The sequence below is a fragment of the Emiliania huxleyi genome (assembly GCF_000372725.1).
Source record: "Emiliania huxleyi CCMP1516 chromosome Unknown EMIHUscaffold_199, whole genome shotgun sequence".
In the NCBI taxonomy this organism is placed as follows: domain Eukaryota; phylum Haptophyta; order Isochrysidales; family Noelaerhabdaceae; genus Emiliania; species Emiliania huxleyi.
In genome coordinates, this window is record NW_005200608.1 from 1,879 (window position 1) to 23,578 (window position 21,700).

The 21,700-nt window shown below is 65.3% G+C and overlaps 5 protein-coding genes across 5 annotated transcripts; all 5 read left to right on the forward strand.

The window, feature by feature from the left end:
- Window positions 1–1,660: 1,660 nt before the first annotated feature.
- On the forward strand, window positions 1,661–2,525 carry EMIHUDRAFT_233937 (hypothetical protein; the record flags this gene model as incomplete). The annotated part of the gene is made up of 2 exons (XM_005781813.1): window positions 1,661–2,119; window positions 2,169–2,525. The coding sequence occupies 2 exons, from the start codon at window positions 1,661–1,663 to the stop codon at window positions 2,523–2,525; spliced, it is 816 nt and encodes a 271-aa protein (XP_005781870.1).
- A 3,628-nt stretch (window positions 2,526–6,153) lies between these two features.
- On the forward strand, window positions 6,154–9,927 carry EMIHUDRAFT_456792 (hypothetical protein; the record flags this gene model as incomplete). The annotated part of the gene is made up of 10 exons (XM_005781814.1): window positions 6,154–6,515; window positions 6,672–6,777; window positions 6,884–6,988; window positions 7,654–7,736; window positions 7,813–7,888; window positions 7,964–8,216; window positions 8,392–8,422; window positions 8,491–8,800; window positions 9,204–9,243; window positions 9,321–9,927. The coding sequence occupies 10 exons, from the start codon at window positions 6,154–6,156 to the stop codon at window positions 9,704–9,706; spliced, it is 1,752 nt and encodes a 583-aa protein (XP_005781871.1). The 3' UTR covers window positions 9,707–9,927.
- A 1,897-nt stretch (window positions 9,928–11,824) lies between these two features.
- Window positions 11,825–13,617, forward strand: EMIHUDRAFT_424056 (hypothetical protein). The gene is made up of 2 exons (XM_005781815.1): window positions 11,825–12,187; window positions 12,306–13,617. The coding sequence occupies exons 1-2, from the start codon at window positions 12,156–12,158 to the stop codon at window positions 13,564–13,566; spliced, it is 1,293 nt and encodes a 430-aa protein (XP_005781872.1). The 5' UTR covers window positions 11,825–12,155; the 3' UTR covers window positions 13,567–13,617.
- A 1,921-nt stretch (window positions 13,618–15,538) lies between these two features.
- EMIHUDRAFT_233942 (hypothetical protein) lies at window positions 15,539–16,927 on the forward strand (the record flags this gene model as incomplete). The annotated part of the gene is made up of 3 exons (XM_005781816.1): window positions 15,539–15,911; window positions 16,014–16,546; window positions 16,736–16,927. 3 exons carry the CDS (start codon window positions 15,539–15,541, stop codon window positions 16,925–16,927), a joined length of 1,098 nt encoding a protein of 365 aa, XP_005781873.1.
- Window positions 16,928–19,832: 2,905 nt separating this feature from the next.
- EMIHUDRAFT_468553 (hypothetical protein) lies at window positions 19,833–21,286 on the forward strand (the record flags this gene model as incomplete). The annotated part of the gene is made up of 3 exons (XM_005781817.1): window positions 19,833–20,306; window positions 20,433–20,604; window positions 20,846–21,286. The coding sequence occupies 3 exons, from the start codon at window positions 19,833–19,835 to the stop codon at window positions 20,959–20,961; spliced, it is 762 nt and encodes a 253-aa protein (XP_005781874.1). The 3' UTR covers window positions 20,962–21,286.
- Between the last annotated feature and the right edge of the window lie 414 nt (window positions 21,287–21,700).

Below are 21,700 nucleotides of genomic sequence, written 5' to 3' on the forward strand. Positions count from 1 at the left end.
TGTGGGGAGGTGTGGGGAGGTGTGGGGAGATGTGGGGAGGTGCGGGGAGGTGTGGGGAGGTGTGGGGAGGTGTGGGGAGGTGTGGCGAGGTGTGGCGAGGTGTGGCGAGGTGTGGGGAGATGTGGGGAGGTGCGGGGAGGTGTGGGGAGGTGTGGGGAGATGTGGGGAGAGGTGGGGAGGTGTGGGGAGATGTGGGGAGAGGTGGGGAGGTGTGGGGAGGTGTGGGGAGAGGTGCGGTGATTGTGACTAGGTGGACCCTCCCTTTGAGTGGGCGGGGGCGCTGCACACGCTGCTCCGGCTGCGGCCCGCGGCGGCGCCCCCTCGCAGACGCGCGCCGGACACGTCCAGGACACGTCCGAGACATGTGGCGAGACGTGTCCTGCAGGCGCGCCTCGCGGATGTGGTCCTCGCGCACTTGTGGATCGAGGACGCCGCGGGCAGGAACCCGAGATTACTCGAGATCATCCGAGATTACCCGAGACCACTCGAGATCACCCGAGAGGCCGTCGCCCGCGGCACCTCTTGTACTCGCCTCCCTCGTACTCACGCGGTGCTCTGAACACACCGCGTGCCGATGGCGCAGGCTGCCCGCCCTCCGCGCCGCCTCGCTCGTCGCGGGCGAAGGGCGAGACGAGCGGCGGCGAGGACTCGCCGCGGCCTGCGCGGCGTGGGCGGGGGACGGCGGCGACCCACTCGCGGCCGCGGGGTGGCCTGCAGACACACTCGAGGACCCGTCCAGGACACGTCCGAGACATGTCCGAGACATGTCCTGCAGGCCTGCTGACACACTCGAGGCGGCGATTGGGCGTCTCAGCTGGGTGCGCCGCCACCTCCCGCCGCCAGAGGGGGTGGAGACACGGGGAGACATGTGCTGTGCATGTGCACGCACATGCACATGCACATGCACATGCACATGTTGTGGAGATAGGTGCATGCACATGCACATGCACATGCACATGCACATGCACATGCACATGCACATGGACATGGACATGGACATGCACATGCACATGCACATGCACATGCACATGCACATGTGGAGATAGGTGCGCCGCCACCTCTGGTCGCCAGAGGGGGCCGAGGAGGTGAGGCTGCGGGGCGGCACGCTGGGGTGTGACGAGCTGTGTCGCCTCGTGAGAGCGAGGTGTGCGGAGCCTGCGGCGGCCGCAGACGGGGTCCGGGCGTTGCGAGCGCATTTGGTGCGCGTGGTGGAGCGGGATGCCGGCTCGCAGTGGGACGATGTGGAGGCGGCGCTGCTGGACTTGTCGCGAGCTCTGCGGCGCTGTCGGCAAGCGGTGAGGAGGGCATTCGTGGCAGTGGAGGAGCTCGGGTTGTACTCTGAAGCCTCACCGGCTCACGTGCTTACCCTCGCGTGAATCAACTTATATAATAATTGAATTAATAAAACGTGTTTCCGCCCCCCAATACGGTTGCAGAGCAGTGTGTGTGCATGTGCATGTGTGCATGGCATGTGCAAACACACGCAACACCCAACACCGCGGCCGGCGGCGGCGCATCATCATGTATCCCGACGTGGAGACGCGAGGGTTGCCCCCCCTTGCCCCACCACCTCGTGTGTGTGGAGAAGTTTACCTTACCTTACCTTACCTTACCTCATGTATCCCCGGTCCGGAACACATGCTACTGTAACCGCCGATCCATGGCACGCGTAGCTATGACAGGGACCGCGGCCGCGGACCCGGTGGCGGACGGGGCTGGTGCGCAAGCGCCGGCCACCGTCGTGCCGCCGGGGATGCGCAGCGGACGCTGGAATGGCTCCGATCGCGTGCAACTGGAGGACGCGGTGATGGTCGCAAGGATCGCAGGTGCGTCGCAGGTCAGGCTGATAAGGCCTGGCTACGCGACCATCGAGGTCGACCTGAAGCACGAGAAGGCCGCGGGCGACCGCGCGTCGGTGCAGGCGGCGGAGCGCTCGTACGTCGAGCGCACCGCGCCAAAGAAGAAGGAGCTCACCAAGGAGCAGCTCGCGGCTCGGGCCGCGGCACGCAAGGCCAAGAAGGCCCGGCAGAAGGCGCGCCGGGCGAAGGAGGCTGGCGAGCGCGCCGCGAGCGAGGCCGAGCGCGCGGAGGCCCCGCGGGCGCAGCTGCGCGAGAATCCAGTACGTGATGGCCGGGCTGCGGACTGCAGCTGCGCAGACGCGCAGCCAGGCCGGGTCCAAAATAGAGGTCGAATATTCGCTGCCCCCGGAGAGGGACGACGGATATCGGCGCGGCCCCAGCAAGGTGTACGCCAAGGTTCCCCAGGGGACCGTGGCGACGACCGTCGCCTCGGACTGGCTCGCAACCGAGCTGGCCGAGTATGGAGAGATAGATGCGGCATGCCGCGACAGATTCGTCATGCACCTGATGACGGCCGCCGGCGCCTCGGCGCCGGCCGACGCCGTGTTCAGGTTCACAGCCGGCGAGGCGATGCAGACCTCTCGCCCGATCTCCGCGTCGGGCGAGGACGACGACGAGGACACCGGCTCCGAGGAGTATTCCGACGACAGGGCGTCCGACCGCTAGCTGGCTTCAACCATATCTTACCCTTTCTGCCCCCCCCCCTCCTCCGACCCCCCAGGCTAGATGGAGTAGTCAGATGTAGATTCTGCCCCACACAGCCCCTTACCCCTTCACCCTCGCCTCGCTGCTTGGTGTTTCTGAACACGTAGTCGTCCACGCTGTGGGGGTTGTGTGTGGGTCCTGTGTCTGGGAGGGAGGGAGTGGGGTGCAGGTTGCTCACCCACGGCACCGGGCCGGTGCTTGCACTTTGAATGCCGTGGGGCTCCTGCCCGTGTCCGGGCGTGGAGATGCGAGGGTCGCCCCCCCTTGCCCCACCACTTTGTGTGTGTGGAGACGTTTACCTTACCTTACCTTACCTTACATCCCCGGTCCCCGCGCCGCCCGCGCCCCGCCCCGTAAAGCGTAATCCATAGTGAAAACAACACCGCCGGTGGGTACGCAGCTTCGCCACAGACCGCGTCCCGCGCCTCGCCGCTATGACGGCGACACGGCCGCAGCTCGTGTGCGTGTCGCCGTCTTTGTCCGGAGTGAAAAGTCCAACGCGCTCGTCGGTGACGGCTTCCTCCAACCTTCGCCGCGCTCTGCGACCTCGACAGCGCCTTCGGTGGCATGCTGCTCTTTGCGACAGAAGCCTGGAGAGCAGCTCCTCTGCTGCTCACACACTCTGCACAGTTGGCACAGCCTACTGTGCGGCTGCCACAGCTGTGACAGCGATGGGCTCGCCCTCACTGGCCCTCAGTCACTTGTGCTGCGGCTTGTGTGAGCGACACTGCTCGGCGACTGCCGGCACACTGTGAGATCATGGGTGTGAGGTAAAACCACGCTACCAGCGCTTGGTCACATCGGCCCCGAGGTCAGATCCGTCTACTCTGTTGATGACAAGACTTGTCTCTACTCGCTGGAGCCGAGCAGGAGGGCCCGGCGCACAACCCCTGGTCAACTCAGGGTCCTCTCTTCCCCCGTAAAAGCAAAAAGGGAATTCCCAGTCAGTACCCTCTCCCCCGGTACGGCTCTGTCTAGTCTGCCTATTGGCTCTCGCGTCTCGGCTCTATCTAGCCTCTAGCTGCAGGCACGCTAGACTCCAGACTGTCAGTGAAGACCCCGTGGATATAGATCGCTTCACGCCCGTCACGGAGGGGTGACATGCCGTGGGGAAGGATCCTCTCAGGCGCAGCAGACCCCACCCACCTTGCTCACCTGGTAGGGCACAAAGTATACGCACTTGCCGACGGCGACCGCGCCGAGGTACTTGTCCCCCTGAGAGGTGTTTCGACACCGAGTGTTTTGAACGTTTCTTCGTAGAAGAAATCGTCGAGAGAAAAATTCTCTCGCCGGTGTTCACAGAGCTCTGTGAACACCGGCTACTCGGCCTTAGCCGCCGGTACGTCAACAGTGCGATAGCCAAGTATCGCACTGTTGGGTCCCGATGGTGTCCCATCACAAATTCGTGCTGTCGACAGATCATGTCCTTTGGTCGACTGCACCCGCCTTTGGACGGTTCTCCGACATGCTTAGATGAGTCTTTTTTGTCTTTTTGGCTCGCCTGGTCTTCACCAGTGCGAACATATTCTTGCTCGTAGGAGTCGCTCGTCTTTTGTCCGAGCAAACGTGCGCCCGATCGCCCCATTAAGCACGTGCGAAGGGTATCCGAGTGCCGTAAACTCCCTGAGCTTGCTCGTCACGCTGAGCGTGAATCCCTCGTCATCGCTCGCCATCGCGACCACCTTGAGCAGGCATCCAACCACGATGCCCGCCTTCATTTTAGCGCATGTGAAGCTATCCCAACGATGGTAGCGCCACACTCGCGGTGCCGTCTCGCAGCCCTCATTAACGTTCTTGAGTCTCGTCCGGAAACTTCCGCTTGGGTCGAGCTCAAGAGTCGTTTCCAAAAAATGGGTGCTCTCGGCGGCTTCCAGCTTCAAAGGGGCCCAGTAGCACTCCGAACGACGGAAATCATCTCGGAAACGATCAACATCCCATGCGCTATCGTCCTTCGCAGTCACCGTGATCACATCGTCCATGTAGCGCTTCATACGGAAACGCGCTTTCGTATCATCTTCGAGCGTTTGCATCCACTCGTGCTAGTCCGAGCCTGACTGTTGTTCATCTTTCTACATACATACATTCTTTCTGTGAGAGGGGCGTGTGGTATAATTCTTTTTCCAGTGTATGTAGCTCTTACGTACGTACCCGATGGTGAACTGCTGACAGGGTTTGCGATGACGAGCGATGCGAATTCGTTTTTTGGGGAGGGTACCCATTCGGTGCTGGTAGCGAACCGACGCTGCTTGACCTGTTAGCGTCGGTTCGCTCTCGTCACGGTCGGGCGTGCGAGGCTCCTGTGCCTCCGGTGCAGCCGATGCTCAGCCCTCTCCCACCGTCGCGGTGCGCCCGTCACCTCGCCTCTCCGCAGGGTTCATCTCTCGCGCCGGCTGCATCTCTCCGCCGGTCGCCAGCACCCGCGCCACCGACTAGCTGCACCGCCACTCGCGACGCGCCACCCTCGCTCACAGCCTGCATACGCGCTACTCCCGCCGTGCCTTTGCTACCACATGGATCGCATGTCACTGCAAACGCGCCCGCAGCCGCGCCGTAAAGGTCTGCCGTGCTGGCTGACCATCTCACTCTCCCGCTCCTATTGCATCTGCCTCCTGCCTCCCAGCTCACATTTCACGCTGCAGTAGGTGCTCCTGTCGACGCTGCCGCCGCTGCCACCGCTACTGTCGCCGCTCGTTTGATAATCGACGCCACGCTTAGCGGCAGCGAGATCCGAGGTTCAGTCAACTTGCCTGGTGCGCTCTTGCGCGTGCCTTCAAGATCCACAAGTCAATTTGTACCAGAAATCCAAAGGTGGTGCAAAGTGGATATCTCAAGATTGGCCTTTATTTCGCGCACCTGCTCTCCGCCGCCGCCGCTTACCTGCTGGCACGCCACCGCCCCGCGTCGCTAACTCAAGCCTCCCTGCTGCATCTTCGCACCCCTGCCACATGACTCGACCGCCGTCGCTGCTACCGCCCTCTCCGCCGCCCTCGAAGGCGCCACCAGCATTGCGGCCGCCTTCATATCCATTGATGCTGCCACCAACGCCACTTCCTCGATTCTGTGCCGCTGCAGCGGCGAGGCGCCGTCGCCACGATCGCCGCCAGCGCTGCTGACAGCCTCGGAGCGTCGCCGTGGCCGCGTTCTGGTCTGCCCACGCTTCCCTAAAACGTCTAGGACGAGCTCAGAGGCTAAGGGCGCATCATGTGGGACCATCTAGCTCTACTGGGTCCGCGACGGTGGTCGGCGCACCCCCGTCTCGAACGTGTGTGCTCTCTGTCTGTGAGTCAGCTGTTTCGGCTAAGTCGTTTTGTACCGGATTTCAATGTTAGTGGCAAAACCGCGGAACCGAAAATGGCGTTTAATTTCGCGCACCTGCTGTCCGCCGCCTGCGGCGGCGCTCCGCGCCGCTTGGGGCGCCTGCGGCGCCCCTGGGCGCGCTGCGCGCGCCTGTTTTTGGGGGGCTACCAGCACCGAAAAAGTGCCGTTTTTTGGGCGTGATAGAATTGTATTAATACCTTCGTGTTCGTGTCACATCCTTGGCCTGGTGCCGCGCCCTTTGGCTGCGACGGCGCTCCCCAGCTGCTCAGGGATGCGGACCCTCTTCGGCTTCGTCGGTCGCACTCCCGACCCGCCGCGCCGCCAACAAAGCGGCACGAGCACCCCGGAGCAGCCACGCCGCCTTCGCAGCAGCCCGCGTGCGTCATCGCTGAGCGTCGTCATCACTGAGCCTCCGCCGCAGTGGGAGCGGGCTCCTAGCATTGGCCTCACCGCGTACGAGGCTCTTGCGAGGCTCGCTGGCCAGATCAGCAAAGAGCGGAAGGCCGGCTCAGTGAGCGCGCTGCAGGCGACGGCATCGGAAGCTTGCGACGAGGAGGAGGCGAACAGGCCTCCAAAAGGCTCGACTCTGTCGGACGACGACGACCGCACTTCATCTCCGGAGGACGCCGTCCGGTTCACTTGGACCGGCGAGCCGCGCTGGACCGGAACTCGGGCCGAGCCTTTCCCGTCGGGTGCCGAGGTGCCGCCTCGAGAGCGGCAGAGGGGAGGCGACCCGCATGGGAGGGAGAGCAGGCAGGGCAGACGGGGCAGTCAGCCCGCCCCACCGAGTATTGGCCCCACCGTCATCATTGCGGTCAGCGAGAGCAGCGGCGGAGCCTCTCTTCCCGAAGCGCGAGCGGAGGTGGCGCTGCTGCAGCGGCTTATTCCGGGCGAGGTGCATGCGGAGCACCCAAACCCTTTCGCCCCGCTCAGTCGCCTGGCGTCGGTGATCTAGAGTATGCGAGTTGCCGCTTCTTGAAGTGGCGCTACTACTACCCTAGGTGCTGGTGCACGAGAACCCAAGCGCCGACAAGCTCTCCGGCCTCCTCCGCGACTGCACCCAGCTGCACCTCGCGTGCCACATGCGGCGGGGCAGCACCGTCTTCGTGCGCGGCAACGCGCCAGAGGTGCTAACCCTAACCCTAACCCTAACCCTAACCCTAACCCTAACCCTAGCCCTAACCTCCCCATCTCTCCCCATAGGTGGTGACACACGAGCCGGTCGTGTTGGCCGCCCCGGCCTCGCTCGAGCGCGCCGTCCTCAACTCGTGCCACTCCTAGACACCTCCCAGACACTCCCTCGTCACTTGCTGGACACGTCCTCGACACCCTCCTCGACACTCCCTCTCGCGCGGCACAGAAAGAAAGTGCACTGCGCCTGTTCACACTCTAGCGGTCAGTAGGTGCCACTCCGCGAACCTGGCGAGGCTGCTGCACGCGCGCGTTGCGTGCCCCGTCTTTTGCTGGGCGAGCCGCGTGGAGGACGAGGCGGCCCGGCTGTTCGGCGAGGCGGTGTGGTCGAGCCTGCTGCTTGGCCGCTCTGACCGGGAGGCGAGAACAGCCGAGATTAGCCGAGATTAGCCGAGATTAGCCGAGATTAGCTGAGATTAGCTCTGACCGGGAGGCGTTCGAGCCGTGGCTATCTCGGCTGCATCTCGGCTGTACCTCGGACATCTCTCGGCAGCATCACTCGTCCAGCGCCCCGCCGTATCACGCGCCGGTGTCCGAGTCGTTGGTCTGACTGTGCTTCGCCTCCTCATCTATCCTCCAGGCGTTCGAGTTCGGGCGCTTCGCCGTGACGGCTGACACCAAGCCGACGACGGCGAGGGACGGCAGGCCAGCCCGCTCCCAAAAGTGCGCCACTGCGAGACGCCGACGCGGCAGCGGTGAGTGTGAGGCAGCGTCTCTTCACACCTGCAGCTGTGAACAGGTTCACGCTGCGAGACCCCGACGCGGCCGCTACAGAGGCGATCTGCGAGGCAGGCATCCGGCTGGTGCCTGCCGGGGTGCCCTATCCATTTCCGATCTCCGATGTGTTGGTAGCCGAGCTGTCGCCGAGCGTGTCATGATTGCGGCGGTAGGTGCCCGAGCTGTACGACGGCACCCGCTTCCCCTTTTGCCTCTCCTTCGAGCTCCCCGCCCTCGCCTCGCCCGACGAAGACTCCGACACCCTCGCGCGCGCAAAGATGCACCTGCGAGGCTACCTGCGGCGCACGTGCGGCCTCTCCTCGTTCCGCGACTCTGACCTCGAGATCGACCGGCTGACGGCGGTGTGGCGCATCGCCCTCTTCGAGCGGGACGGCTTTGAGATCACGCGCGCCAATGGCGGGCCGGGTCGAAGAGCGACCGCCAGCGGCGCACTCTCATTTGAGTATTCAAGTGTCTAGTTCTAGGCGCGAGCCCCGGCCACCGCGCACGCCCACTCCCCCCCCCCCCCCCCCTTGCCCTGGTCGAGGGGGGTCCGTCAGCGGCTCACTGTCCGTTGAGTGAGTGTTGAACGGCCGAGTAGGCGAGAGCCTCGTCGAAGAGCTCCGCCAGCGGTACGGCGCGACGCACGCAGACCTTGGAGGTGTGAACAGCGTCTCTTCACACCTGCAGCTGTGAATAGGTACGGCGCGACGCACGCAGACTTTGAGCTGCGCGCGGTGCGGCGTGGCTCGGTCCTCCTCACCATCGTCGGCGCCCCCGCGGCCTTCGACCTCGTTGCGAGGGACTCCGCCTTCGCACGCGCCGGGCTGGGCGGCACGGCGCTCAACGGGCCCGTGCGACTCGTGAATGAAAGCGAGCCATTGACGAACAGGCTGGGCGGCATGGCGCTCAAGGAGCCCGTGCGGCTGCTCGCACTGCACGCGCAGGTGTATGGCTCGCGGGTGGCGCACGCGGCGCTGCTGTGCCCGCGGCGCAAGGGCGAGGCTGAGGTGCGAGATAGACAGAGAGGCGAGGTGTGTGGGCGGGGTGTGTGGGCGGGGTGTGTGGGCGGGGTGTGTGGGCGAGGTGTAGACTCACCGACGAGCTCACTGGTCAGGTGCGGAAGACGTGGCCTCTCTCCTTCGCGGGTGCTGGACGCTTCTCCGCCTCCGAGCACGCCTCCTCGCCCGCCATGCTGGGGGGCGAGGGGGAGGGCGTGCCCGTGTACCGACGCGCCGCCGTCGCGCCCCGCGCGCTGTCGTGGCCGCGGGGGCTGGCCGACGCGGGGGAGGGCGCGCTGGAGGGGGGGGAGGAGGAGGAGGAGGAGGGGCCGACGGTCGCCGTGGCGCCTCTCCCTCCCGGAGCGTGAGTCTGGAGACAGCGTCTCTTCACGGCGGGGAGCTCTGTCGATAGGTCGTCGTGCCGCCCCTCCCTGCCGGGCTGTCGAGCCTCGGTGCTCTCGTGCGGTTGGGAGAGGAAGGCTGAAGCGTGACACGATTGCAGTCACCCGTCCTGGCGGGATGCGAACAGGCTATGCGCAGCAGATGGAGCGAGTCGGCGCGGCGTACGACGCCCTCGTCTGGCAGAGCACCGGCGAGGACCTCGGCGTGGGCTTCGGCGAGGACCCCGCGGAGTCGCGGGCGCAACACCTCGCGGCGGCCCGCCGACGAGCGCGTTGGCAGGCGGCGCGGCCGGCCACCAGGGCCGTCACGGACGCCGCCGGGGTATTCAACCGCCTGTCGCGCCGCTCGTCGGTCGAGTCGGCGGCGGGGCGCGCCTCTGGCCGCCGCTCGCAGGCGAGCGCCTCCGGACGGCGGTCGCAGGACGCCTCTGGCCGCCGCTCGCAGGAAGAGCTTCCGCCGCGCCGGTCGTCGGGGGCGGGGGCGCAGCAAGGCTGGCGGTGGAGGTGGGAGTAGGGGAGGTCGACAGGTGCGAGGCGCCGGCGGACGTTGATATGATACGGGAGAGAGTTGGGGCGCAAAGCGCTGTGGTTCAGTCCGTTGTGTGTGTGTGTGTGTGTGTGTGTGTGTGTGTGTGTGTGTGTGTGTGTGTGTGTGTGTGTGTGTGTGTGTGCGTGTGTGTGTGTGTGTGTCTGGAGCCGTTTGTGTTATGAAATAAACGGCGCGGTGGGCGTGCGCGCGGCACGGTGACGTATGAGGTATGTGTATCACACACAGATCTCGCCGCCTACGGGCGCTGTCGAGAAAAAATCGAGGTTTTGCGAGATCGCACGTCCGGTTGGCCGTTATTTTTGTGAGTCGTGGCGCTGCCCGTGTGTTCTAAGCATGTAAGAGGATGCGTGGAGAGCAAAAAAGCGTGCACACGGGCTATTCTGGCCGACCCCAAATCTCCCCTCCCGACCCCTATGCTTTCTTTTTTCTTTAAGGGCGTTCTGTGGCGCCGCTCGCGCTCCGCTCTCTCTCCCGCGCCCTATGCGCGGGAGGCGGCGCCTGCGGGGGCGCAGGCCGCAGAGGCGGGTCAGGCTGCTCAGCAGCCCGACCCAGAGGGCGACGCTGGGACGAGCGCCGCCATGGAGGTTGAGGAGGAGGAGGGCGGCTGCTCTCACTCGTCGAACGAACCTGGACGTGCCCCATGTCGGGGGCCCGCCGGCACTACCCCGCTTTTGTTTTCTTCAGATGCGGCGGGCGAGGCGGCTGCTGAGGCGTTGGCGGAGGCGGCGGTCGACGCCGTCTACGGGGCGCTCGTGGCGGCGACGCTCGAGGAGTGGGCTGGCGCGCCAACGGCGTTCGCCGCGGCGGACCGCGGACGCTCGAGGCCCAGGCCTTGAGTGTGGGCAGTGCTTTGAGAGCTTTTACGAGGTGTTTGGCGTGGAGCCGTGGCTGTGGCGCCGGGCGATGCGTGAGGGGCTGAGGGCTGGTCGCGAGCCCACGGATCGGCGCCGTCGCACAGGCCCGCCAGCCGCCGCACAGCTCCAGAGAGGCCACTGGCGTTGCGCTGCACTGCTTGAAGCTGATGTTGAGGCGCTGCACTGCTCAAAGCTGCCCCGTGCGCCGCCGCGAGCGCCGCGCCGTGGCCTCGTTCTCTGGCGAGCCCCAGCACGACCCCTCGCGGCCACTCGCGCCGTTGCAGCAGCTCCGACCCCGCCACTCCGGCTCCCGAGCGCGCGACGAGCACGAGGAAGAGCATGCGCATGGGCCAAAATCAGTTACTGGGGGGCTCGGCCATCGGAACCATTTTACAAGTTTGCCCGCCGACATGTCCCGGTCCGGCTCAAGTGGCCAGACCTCCCCCCCTCTCCGAGGGCAGAGGCTGCCGCCTCTCGGATACTCGGCCATTCCAACGGCCAGGCCGCTCGCTTAAGGCTGATTGGCTAGACGAGCGGCCTACCTCCACGGGGCTGTTGGCGCAGGGGGGGGGTGTCAATCACGCTCCCGGGACGCCGGAGAGATCGGGTTGGTCTCCCCCGCCTTCAGCCCTGACCCGACGGGGACGCCATCACCCTCGCCCAGGGATCTACATGCTGTCTCAAGGTCCGACAGGTTCGGCACCGGGCACCGCCTCGGTATACAAAATGCGCCTGCGGGCGGACCCTCACAGATCACAGATCATGCAAGCCCCCTCTTTACCCCTTCAAAGCTCCTCGAAAACGAGGTTGACGCCGCACGGGTCTCACCGCCCAGAGGCGCCAGTGCCCCCAGTGCTTGCAGAGAGTTTCGCATGCATGGATTTCAGCACAGAGGCAGAGCGTCTTCTGGGCGACCGGGCCAGACTCACGAGCCGGCCCGGGCTGGGAGTTACACTCGAGGCTACCCGTCCGATCCTTCCCGGCGAACTCATCCTCAGCGACACGCCGCTGCTGGTTGCCAGCAGTGCGTCGTCCCTCTCCCCCGCTGCGCGGGTGCGGTACGAAGAGGCGGGAGACAGCGGCGACTACAACCTGGACGACCTCCTCATCCTGCACGCCTTTGTTCGAGCGGGAGAGCGGGTGAGGCGGCGCGTGCTTGAGGGCTTCTGTGCGGAGGAGTGCTGCGAGCCCGGCCACGCGATGCTGCTGGACGCGGAGCGGTGCGCCGCTTGGGCGCGCACGCATGACGCCGCCGCAAGCGGGCAGCACGGAGCCGCCGACCTCGCCCGCGCCTGCGTCGTGTTCACGCTCAACTGTTTTGGCCACCTCGCCGACGGCGTCACCGGCGGCGCACCGACGCTCTTCTGGCTGGCGAGCAAGTTCACGCACCGCTGCCTGCGGCCGAACAGCGTCTTCCACGGCGAGGGCGGCCGGCTCCACGTGCGCGCCGTGCGCCCGATCGCAAAGTGCGACGTGCTGACGATCTCGTACCTCGGTGTCTGGGCGCACTGCGCTGCGCCGCTGCGGAGGGGGCTTCTGATGCGCACAAAGGGCTTCCGATGTCGCTGCGAAGACTGCGCCGCGCCCGACGTGATGCGCAGCCTGCCGTGCCCCGCGTGCGCTCCGCGCGACGGCGCGACAGGCCTGCGGGGCCCGACGGCAGGCTACATGTCCTCTCGAGCGCTCGGTGGAGGACGTCTTCCGCTTCTAGGCCTGCTGCTCGGCGCGCTGGCGGTGCCACGCGTGGGCGAGGAGGAGGGGGCGGCGGGGGGCGGTGCTTTCCTGCTGCACTCTCCCGCGGCCAGCCAAGGCGGAGGCGAGGAGGCGCGCGAGGGGCCTGGCGACGAGGCGCGCGAGGGCGGCTGGTGGTGGGTGTGCTCGCGGTGTGGGCGGCGGTTTGATTCTGCGACGGTCGACGTGCCGTGCCGCGCGCCGGACCTCCGAGACATTTCCGAGACACTTCCGAGACACCTCCAAGACACCTCCGAGACAATTCCGTGCCGCGCGCCGGACCCGCTCGTATCCATCGAGACCTACGCGGCACTCTCGGAGGCGGAGGGCGTCGACGGCAACTATGTGTGCGAGGGCCTCGGTTGGGAGTCTGAGATCGTCAAGGAGCGCCTCCGTCTCTCCCTCGCACCGAATGAGCAGGCGCATCTCGAGTCGATCAGAGTGGCCCCCACAGGAGGCGCGTCGTCGTCAGGTGGAGGGAGCGGAGGAGGGAGAGGAGGAGGCGGCGGAGGCGACGACGGTGTAGGCGGGGAGAGAGGAGCCGGAGGAGGCAGTGGAGGCGGGGAGAGTGCAGGCTGGCAAGGGGGAGGGAAGTGGCCGCTGCGGCTCGCGCCGGGAGGGCTGCTGAGCTGGGAGCGGGAGCTCGGCGAGGCAGTGCACAACCTGCTGCACCAGCTGCTGCCGGGCCGCGGCGGCGAGGCGCGCAGGCGGCGCGGCGGCGTGCACCCTACGCTGCGCAGCATCGGCGGGATGATCCGCGCAACCGAGGCGGTGCTGGGCGGCGCGCACTGTGTGCCGATGGCGCTGCGCGACCTGCAGCTCGACCACTGGCTCGACACGGCCGCGGAGGTGGCCGAGTCCGCGGGGGCGGCTGGGCCGGCAGAGGCGGCAGAGGCGGCGCTGCTCGACGCGCTGCGCGACGGGGGCGGCGTGAGCTTCGAGAGCGCGCTCGCCTTCTTTGGCGCGGCGTGGGAGGCGCTCGCGGCGCAGTGCGCGTGGCACTTGCGGTGCGGGCTGCTAATGCTGCACGAGTCGGTGGGCGAGCTCCTGCGCGCGCTGCTCGAGTGGCGGCTCGACCGCGCCTTCTTGGCGGCCGACGCGGCGCGCGCCGAGGCGGTGCGAGCGATGGTCGCCGCGTCCGTTGAGCGCGCCACCATCGAGTACGGCGCGGCCTCCGACGACACGACAGAGCTTTTGGGCTTGTGGGAGCGTGTGCAGACGGGGCGGGGTGCAGAGTGACACACATCGAGATCTCTACATGTGCATGTGCTAGACACCGGTATATTTGTGAAAAAAAAACTGTTCCTGTTACGAAAAAGGTAGCTACTGCTCCGGCGACACTAGGGACTCGGGCCTGATCCCGCACAAAACATCTCCACACTCTCTCCTCTCCTATGACACGACTCTCCGACCTTGGGCTAGATTCCCATTTGATTCACCACAAGCGCCAAACTGCTTCGCCGCGCGCTGCTGACAGCGTCAAGTGCGGCCCTTAGCTGAGTATAGCTCGAAGTGGGCGTCGAGGGGGCCTATAGTAGAGTGTGAGCCCGCGCGCTGCAAAGCTCGAGTGTGGGCGATGGCGCGAGCTGGGCCATGTACTAATTGCGTGTGACTGTTTCTGCCGTCTTTGAGGGGGCGTGGGCGTAGGAGTGGCGCTCTGCTACCCTTGCAGTCGAGCGCCTTCTCTCAGCTCCATTGCCTCTAGGGGGTTGTGGCCGTGGATTTGGCCCCCTAGCCCCCCTCTCCGAGAGCAGGCCTGTCCAGTCTGTGTGGGTGGGGCGGCGTTATAGCGCCGTCGAGGTGTGAATCTTTCCTGCCGATGTTGGGGTGTTGCCGAGGTGGCGTCTCGGGGTGTCGCCGTACGCGGAAGGTAGGCGAGCGATGGTGGGGTTCCGGGGATTTGTCGAGGGTGGTAGTCGCCTCTGGTCGCGAGGTGTGAATGGAGCTGTGTGTCAGCTCTGACTAGATCTCGCGTGATATCCGCCGTGTTGGCGGTTTCAAATTCAGGCGAGGGGTTTGGTTGGTGAGGGCGCGGGTGGGGCGCGTCCGAGGGCTCGCGGGCGAGGGCGAGTGCCGAAGGCGGTGTAGCGCGCCTCAGACCGAGGTCTGTTTGCGCCTGGTCGCCTGCATAGGGTCGATCTCGGCGGTTGGGTTAGTGTTGGCATCCCGAGTGAGGTAAGGGTGACTGAGCCGTGGGCAGGGCTTATCCGGAGCCTGCAGAGCAGCGGAGCCGGCTGCGGACGTGGAGAGGTGCCTCCGTGTCTAGGTGTGAATAGGGGTCCGCTGTGATCATTCACAGTGGGGGGGGGGGGGGTACAGGAATTGTAAGACCTGCACCGACTGGGGGAGTTTAAAGAAGAGATTATCCCACAGCGGCATCGACTGCACGCCTTCTCTCGAGAGGGCTCCGGTGATGGGAGTGAGGTGCAGGTAGCGGATGCTGTCGAGTGCATCTACCCAGAAGGAGGGGAGATGAAGCGGCGCCCCCTCTGTGCGGGGCCGACACAGGTCGCATTCTTGCACAGCGGCGAGTACTGCGCCCCTACGAAGGTGAGAGCGGGCGAACCACTGATCGAGTACTAGCTTCCAGGGCGCCTGCGAGGCGTCGAGGTAGGATAGTAGCGCGTGGGTCTGGAGAGCACGAACGTGATTCGGCCAGTCTAGGAGCGCGAGGCCGAGCCCGTTCCCGTGCTCGTCTATTTGTCTACGGAGCGACAGCGCCTCCCGTCTAATCCAGGGCTGGCCGTCTTTGTCTGTGCCGATGGCGTCCCCGTCGAAGGTGGGATCCTTTGACCAGAGTAGGGCGCGCACATCGCTTTCGATAGCGTCATGAAACCACCTGGGGGCGGCCATGACCTGCATCCAGTAGCGAGGTCTCGAGTAGACCATCGCGTTTGCAATCATGACACGCCCGTGGACTGTTAGTGTGAACACCTGTCGCCATCTCGCCATGGCGGTTTTGGTGCGGAAGTAGAGGTGTTCCCATCAACAAACATCTCCAATTTCGCCAGTGCCGCACTGCCAGTGGTACAGGCTCTGTGTGCATGCGTGTGCGGCACGCCGGTCGCCACATAGGAGGTGAAAACCACTTCTCTCTGCTTGTTTGGATTTGTGAGGGCGCACGGACACTCCTTCTTCGGAACCCCTCCAGTCATTCACGTCAAGCTGTGCGAACGGCGCCTGGGTCTCCACGCCCCAAGTATACATGTGTATGGAGGTGTCCGCCCCCCCCGCCGAGTTCCGGGGGGACGCGGCCACAAAGTGGCAGCTCTCTGTCACCGTGCCTCCGACCAGTCCTGACGACGCGGCTGCGAAGCGGCCGCTCTTTGACCCGGCTGCAAAGCGGCAGCTTGTTGACCCGACCGACGGCGCTGCCGCGAAGCGGCAGCTGGTCGACCCGACCGCACACCTGCAGCACTCTGATCCGAGCCGCCGTTCTGGCGACCAAGGCGCAGACGACCAGAGCGCGGGTGACGCCATGCTCCGCGAGACGATGGAGCTGCATGCAGAGCCGGCGACGCTCGGGGAGGCGGCCGCTTCGCCCGACGAGTCCCCTGCGCTGTCCGGCATCGACCGAGAGGGGCGTCTCGCGGCATCGGCTGGGATGGGCGTCCCTCGCGCCACCGCGGCGGCCGCAGCTATGGCGGCCGCTGCAGCGGCGGCGGAGCAGCATCGCCTGAAGACAGACTCTGGGGTCTGGCACTGCCCGCGCCCTCTCGTGCGGGCGCGGCTGGCGGTGTACGCCAAGTCCGGCACGGCGGACCCGATCGAGGCGGTGGTGCTCGAGATGCACCACTCGTACCTGCGGACGATGCCGACCGGGTGCCACACGGCGGTCATCCTCGAGGCACTCACCATCCGCGCCCCGACGCCGCAAGCGCGCATCTCCGTGCACGACGTGATGTACCACTTGCGGTCGCAGCTCCGCGCGGCGGTCGAGGTGACCAACGGGCCGCCGCTGCACACGCTCTCGGACGAGCTCGCCCTCCTCGAGGCCGCCCGCGTCAACGACCTGAAGACCCTCCGGCGGCTTCTCGCCGCCGGCGTGAACCCGAACCGCCGCCACCTCGTGTCGGGTGTCACGCCGCTGATTGCGGCCGCAACGTACAACCGGCGCGAGGTGGTCAGGCTGCTGCTGCAGGCCGGCGCCACGGGCGACGTCGTCTCCTTCGACGGCGCGTCGGCGCTGCACATTGCGGCGCAGCGCCGATTCCCGCAGGTGGTCACACACACACACACACACACACACACACACACACACCGCTCACCCACGCGCACCGGGCCTTGCACTGTGAATGCCGTGGGGCTCCTGTCGTTAGACGTGGAGACGCGAGGGTTGCCCCCCCTTGCCCCACCACCTCGTGTGTGTGGAGAAGTTTACCTTACCTTACACCTTACCTTACCGCAGGTGGTCCGCTACCTGCTGATGGCGGACTCCCCGCTGCACCTGAAGGACAGCCAGGGGCGCACGCCCTTCGAGGCGGCCCAATTCGGAGACCCGACGAGCGGCGTCAACATGGGCGACGACATGCTCCGCGAGACAATGGAGCTGCTCACGACGCATCCTGTGGGAGCCTACATCGACATGAGCTCGCCCTGAGAGCGCTGCATGGATGCGCGCGTGCGCAGAGGCGAGCGCCTACTCGCGCTTTCACGGCTACTCGTGCAGGACAGTGCGCAACAGCAGTTTCTTGCTGCGCGGCGGGGGCCTAGCATGCACTTCTACACACACACACACATCCGGGTTGTGTTTGATGCTGCGCTGCGAGCGAGGGTTTGTGAGTTGGAGGTTCTGTGGGTCTCGACTCTCGTGTTAGAGCGGGCGAAGGCACACATACACAGGGCGAAGGCCGAAGGCACACAGGCAGGCAGGCAGGGCGAAGGAAGGCACACACCACACAGGGCGAAGGCACACTGTCACTGACTGACTGACACAGGGCGAAGCCGACCCAGGCAGAGGCCGACAAGGCACACACCAGGCTTGCTTGGCACATGGCACGCCATCGGCTCAGCTTGGCACGCCACCGGGCCGTTTCGGGCCGAGAGTGATCCCGCGCCGAAATTGGATGAAATTGTTACGCACGCCCACCCGTAAAATGCGTGTATCGGAATATTCGATTCGAGCTCTGAAGTCCTCGTCGTGAGTGTCTCGCGCACCACCGTCGCGGCAGCGGCTGCGGGTGAATTGCGCGCCTCCCCCTGCTGCAAAAGGTATGCCACACAGCTATGGCATGGCCATTTGGCCGCCACCAGTTCCACCGGCACCGCCGTTCAGCCCGGCCGCGGTATACACGATCACGACGACGGGAGGATCCTTTCCTGAGGAGGTGAGCTGGACTCTCACCTGCGAGGGGAAGGAGGTCATCTCTCAAAGCGCCCGCGACGCAGCATGGTACGCAACCTACCTCGTCTCGCTCTCAGTTGGCATGCAGTGCACCCTGCTCATGTGCGATTCGTATGGTGACGGCTGGAACGGCGCCAGCTGGACGGGCCTCGGGCAGGTGGCCCTCACTTTGGAATGCCCATACACCTACGACGGATTTCCTCTCACCTACGACGGATTTCCTTTCACCTACGACACCTACGGGGACCTGGGCCTGCCGCGACCGAGCCCTGAACCGAGCCCTGAACCGAGCCCTGAACCGAGCCCTGAACCGAGCCCTGAACCGAGCCCTGGTGACGGAGCCTGCCCGGTTGGTCGAAGCGGCCACTGCTACCAGCGCATCGCGCACTTCGAGGTGGCGCTCGTAGCCCCTCCCCCTCCACCATCACCGCTGCCGCCGCCACCGTTGTCACCGCCGCCGTCTCCGCCGCCCTCGCCACCCTCGCCACCCTCGCCACCCTCGCCACCACCGGCACCGCCGTTCAGCCCTGCTGTGGTCTATACCATCACGACGACGGGAGGATATGACCCTGAGGAGGTGAGCTGGACTCTCACCTGCGAGGGGAAGGAGGTCATCTCTCAAAGCGCAGTTGTCACGTACGCAAGATACCACGCTGCTGTCCGTGAGTACCCCGTCTCGCTCTCAGTTGGCATGCAGTGCACCCTGCTCATGTGCGATTCGTATGGTGACGGCTGGAACGGCGCCAGCTGGACGGGCCTCGGGCAGGTGGCCCTCACTTTGGAATGCGACACCGTGGAACCGAGCCCTGAACCGAGCCCTGGTGACGGAGCCTGCCCGGTTGGTCGAAGCGGCCACTGCTACCAGCGCATCGACGCCTGCACCGCCCGGACCGCCTTCTGCGCCGCCCTCTCTGCCGTCACCGCCGGCGCCGCCACTGCAGAATGCATGTGGCGAGTGCGTCGCGTGCAAGTTCGGACCGGCATGCATTCCCTACGACCTTCTACCGAACGCTGCAGTGTGCATGGTGCTGGGTGGCACTGATTGCTCCGTCTCATCGCCATCGCTGCCGCCGTACCCACCTCAAATGGCGCCAACGCCGCCGCCGCCGCAACTCCCACGGGAACTGCTGTGTGGCGAGTGCGTTGCGTGCAAGTGCGTCGAGTGCGTCGGTGAGATCCCTTCGGGATGCTATCCCTACGATCCTACCGGATCTGCAGGACTACCGAACGCTGAAGAGTGCATTGGTGTCGGTGGCATTGACTGCTCCCCGGCAGCGCCGGCCCCTCCGTCACCGCCTCCGTCGCCGCCACCGGCACCGCCATCGCCACCGGCGCCACCCGCGCCACCGCCGCCACCGGACCTTGATGTAGTGCATGCGCCGCAGCTGGCGGATGCTCCTGTCATCTCATTTGAGGACATTCCGGCCTTCTTTCCAGAACCCAGGCCAGCATGAGCACCATGCAACAGCAGCACGTGTGGGTCTCTCGGACTGTCAAAGACGCCTGTCGCCATGTGCTGCTGATGGGAGAGGGGGGGGGGGGGGAGGCACAGGAGTCCACGGGGAGCGTTCAGGCTGAGCTGCCCATCTCTTTCATTGTGATGGCCTCCCCATGTGGTGCGAGCGATAACCGCACGGCTCTCAATCGATCGAGAGGGATCACGGCTCACGGATGCATTGGATAGCGGACTCAGCGGTATGGGGGGCGGGAGGACGCCCCCTCGACGCTAGATCAGATCTAGGTGCTGCACATGCACATGTATATGTATCTCTGAGGCGAGAGGAATGTGAGGTGCTGCTGGGCAGGGGCCACTGAAAGAATTTTACAACACAACTGAACCGTCGGGCCGGACCTTGATCCTTGATGTAGTGCATGCGCCGTCGGGGCACACGCGGGGGCCGGGGGGACACCACTGTACCGCGTCCGTTCCGGGCATTTGAGATTTGTGTTGAACGCGACCTTCGGGGGCAAAGCAGGGGCAAAGACATGGGCTATGGCTCAGACTGGACTCCTCTTGGTCCCTTCTTAGGGGCGCGCGGTTTCGGTTTTTTATTCGTGTTTTTCGAGGCGGGATCGGACAGATACCGTTGGGATCTACACACAGGCAGCGTGTGTGCTGGCGTTTTGCCCCAGCGGCATTTTCACGTAACAAGTACCACACATGCAAGCCGCTTTCGACTCGTTTGCTCGCTCGCGCGAGGACTTTCGTGTCAGCGCTGCGGCGTGGGACATCGTGACCGATCACATCTCGCGCTGCGCGGAAGAGGACGACCGCGAGGACTACATGCTACTCACGCTCTGTGAGCTCTTTCTCAAAAGCGGCACCAAGGTGATGCTCGAGGAGGTTGAGGACCGTCCCGAGCTGAACGGTCTGTACGCCGACGTCGTTGGCAAGTGTGAGGACGGCTACTTTCCGGTTCACGTCGCAGAAATTGACGAGCACTGCTCCGTTAGCGTGCGCAGCCTGCGGCCCGCCGGCTTCGATTCGCGCCCCCAGCCGGACTTCAAGATCCGCGCCGTCGCCGACGAGGGCGGAGCCACGGGCTTCATCTACACGGTGGGCCTGAGCGGGCTCGGCGGCTCCGTCATGTACCCTATGCTGACCGAGTTCGGCCGCGAGATGTTTGTGCGAGATGTGCCAGCTAGCAAGGCAGAGGCCTCACCGCTGCGCTCTCTCGTCACTGCTCCTCCTCCCCGCTGCCTTTCCCCTGCTGCCTAAACGGCTGAAATCATCAAGCTCCGCCACCCTCTGCCCACAAAGGTGGAGAGCGTCGCCAAGCTGATGAACTTCCTCGTCTCGCGAATGGAGGAGGGCGTGCCCGTCAACGACGAGCAGCTCGTCCAGAGCAACGGCCTCATGATGGCCAGCCAGCTCCACACGGCGGAGACTGCCGCGGAGATGCGCGCGGAGTATCATCTCGAGCAGCCGGAAGGCAGCACACACACACACACACACACACACACACACACACACACACACACACACACACACACACACACACACACACACACACACACACACACACACACACACCGCTCACCCACGCGCACTGGGCCTTGCACTTTGAATGCCGTGGGGCTCCTGTCGTCAGACGTGGAGACGCGAGGGTTGCCCCCCCTTGCCCCACCACCTCGTGTGTGTGGAGAAGTTTACCTTACCTTACCTTACCTTAGGCAGCGAGCTCATCGAGCTGCACCCCGTCGTCAGTTGTGAGGGCAACGACGACATGTGGGGCCGCATCCTGACGCAAGCCGACGCGCGAGCCATGGCCGCCCAGGCAGGGCTGTGACGGGAGTCAGGACGAGGAAGGCCTCTAGCTCGTGGCCTCTAGTCCTGCTGCTCGCACCGACGCCGCGCGCTGCTGCCCTGTGCGCACACGGCCGCTGGGCCATTCGAACTCGGGGCTTTCATGTCGGCGAGGCGGCGGTCGGCGTGGCACGCGCGCCTCTGGCGGCGGTCGTTTGCCGGCCGGCGTGTGCGCGCGTGCGCGTGCGGCCCGGATCGAGCGTCGAGTCGCCGAAGCAGCTGCGCTGCGCTCCCGCGCGTTCACCACCTCACATCTGCACTCGTGTCTTTCGGGTATATAAGGTAAGGTAAGGTAAGGTAAACGTCTCCACACACAAAAAGTGGTGGGGCAAGGGGGGGCGACCCTCGCATCTCCACGCCCGGGACACGGGCAGGAGCCCCACGGCATTCAAAGTCGTGCAAGCACCGGCCCCGCCCGGTGCCGTGGGTGAGCAACCTGCACCCCACTCCCTCCCTCCCAGACACAACCCGCACACAACCCCCACAGCGTGGTTTCTTTGTTTACGATTTGGAATTTGGGCCTGTGGGCAAACGCGGGCCACTTGTGACGGGGGCGGGCGCGAAAAATAAAAAACCCTGACGCAAACACGTCGCTCAGAGGTAGAGAGGAAAGGGCCCACGGCTGCCCAGAGGTAAAGGTAAGAGGGCCGCAGGCCCTCAGAGGTAGAGGTAACCTAGACCCCTCCTACCCGGCCCTCAGGGCCGAACATGAACGTGCACAA

Bases quoted from the DNA above. Each gene is read 5' to 3' on its own strand.
- EMIHUDRAFT_424056 (XM_005781815.1), top strand. From the start codon at position 12,156: ATGTCGCTGCGAAGACTGCGCCGCGCCCGACG. The intron at 12,188-12,305 runs TGATGCGCAGCC...TCTTCCGCTTCT, and splicing joins AGACTGCGCCGCGCCCGACG to AGGCCTGCTGCTCGGCGCGC.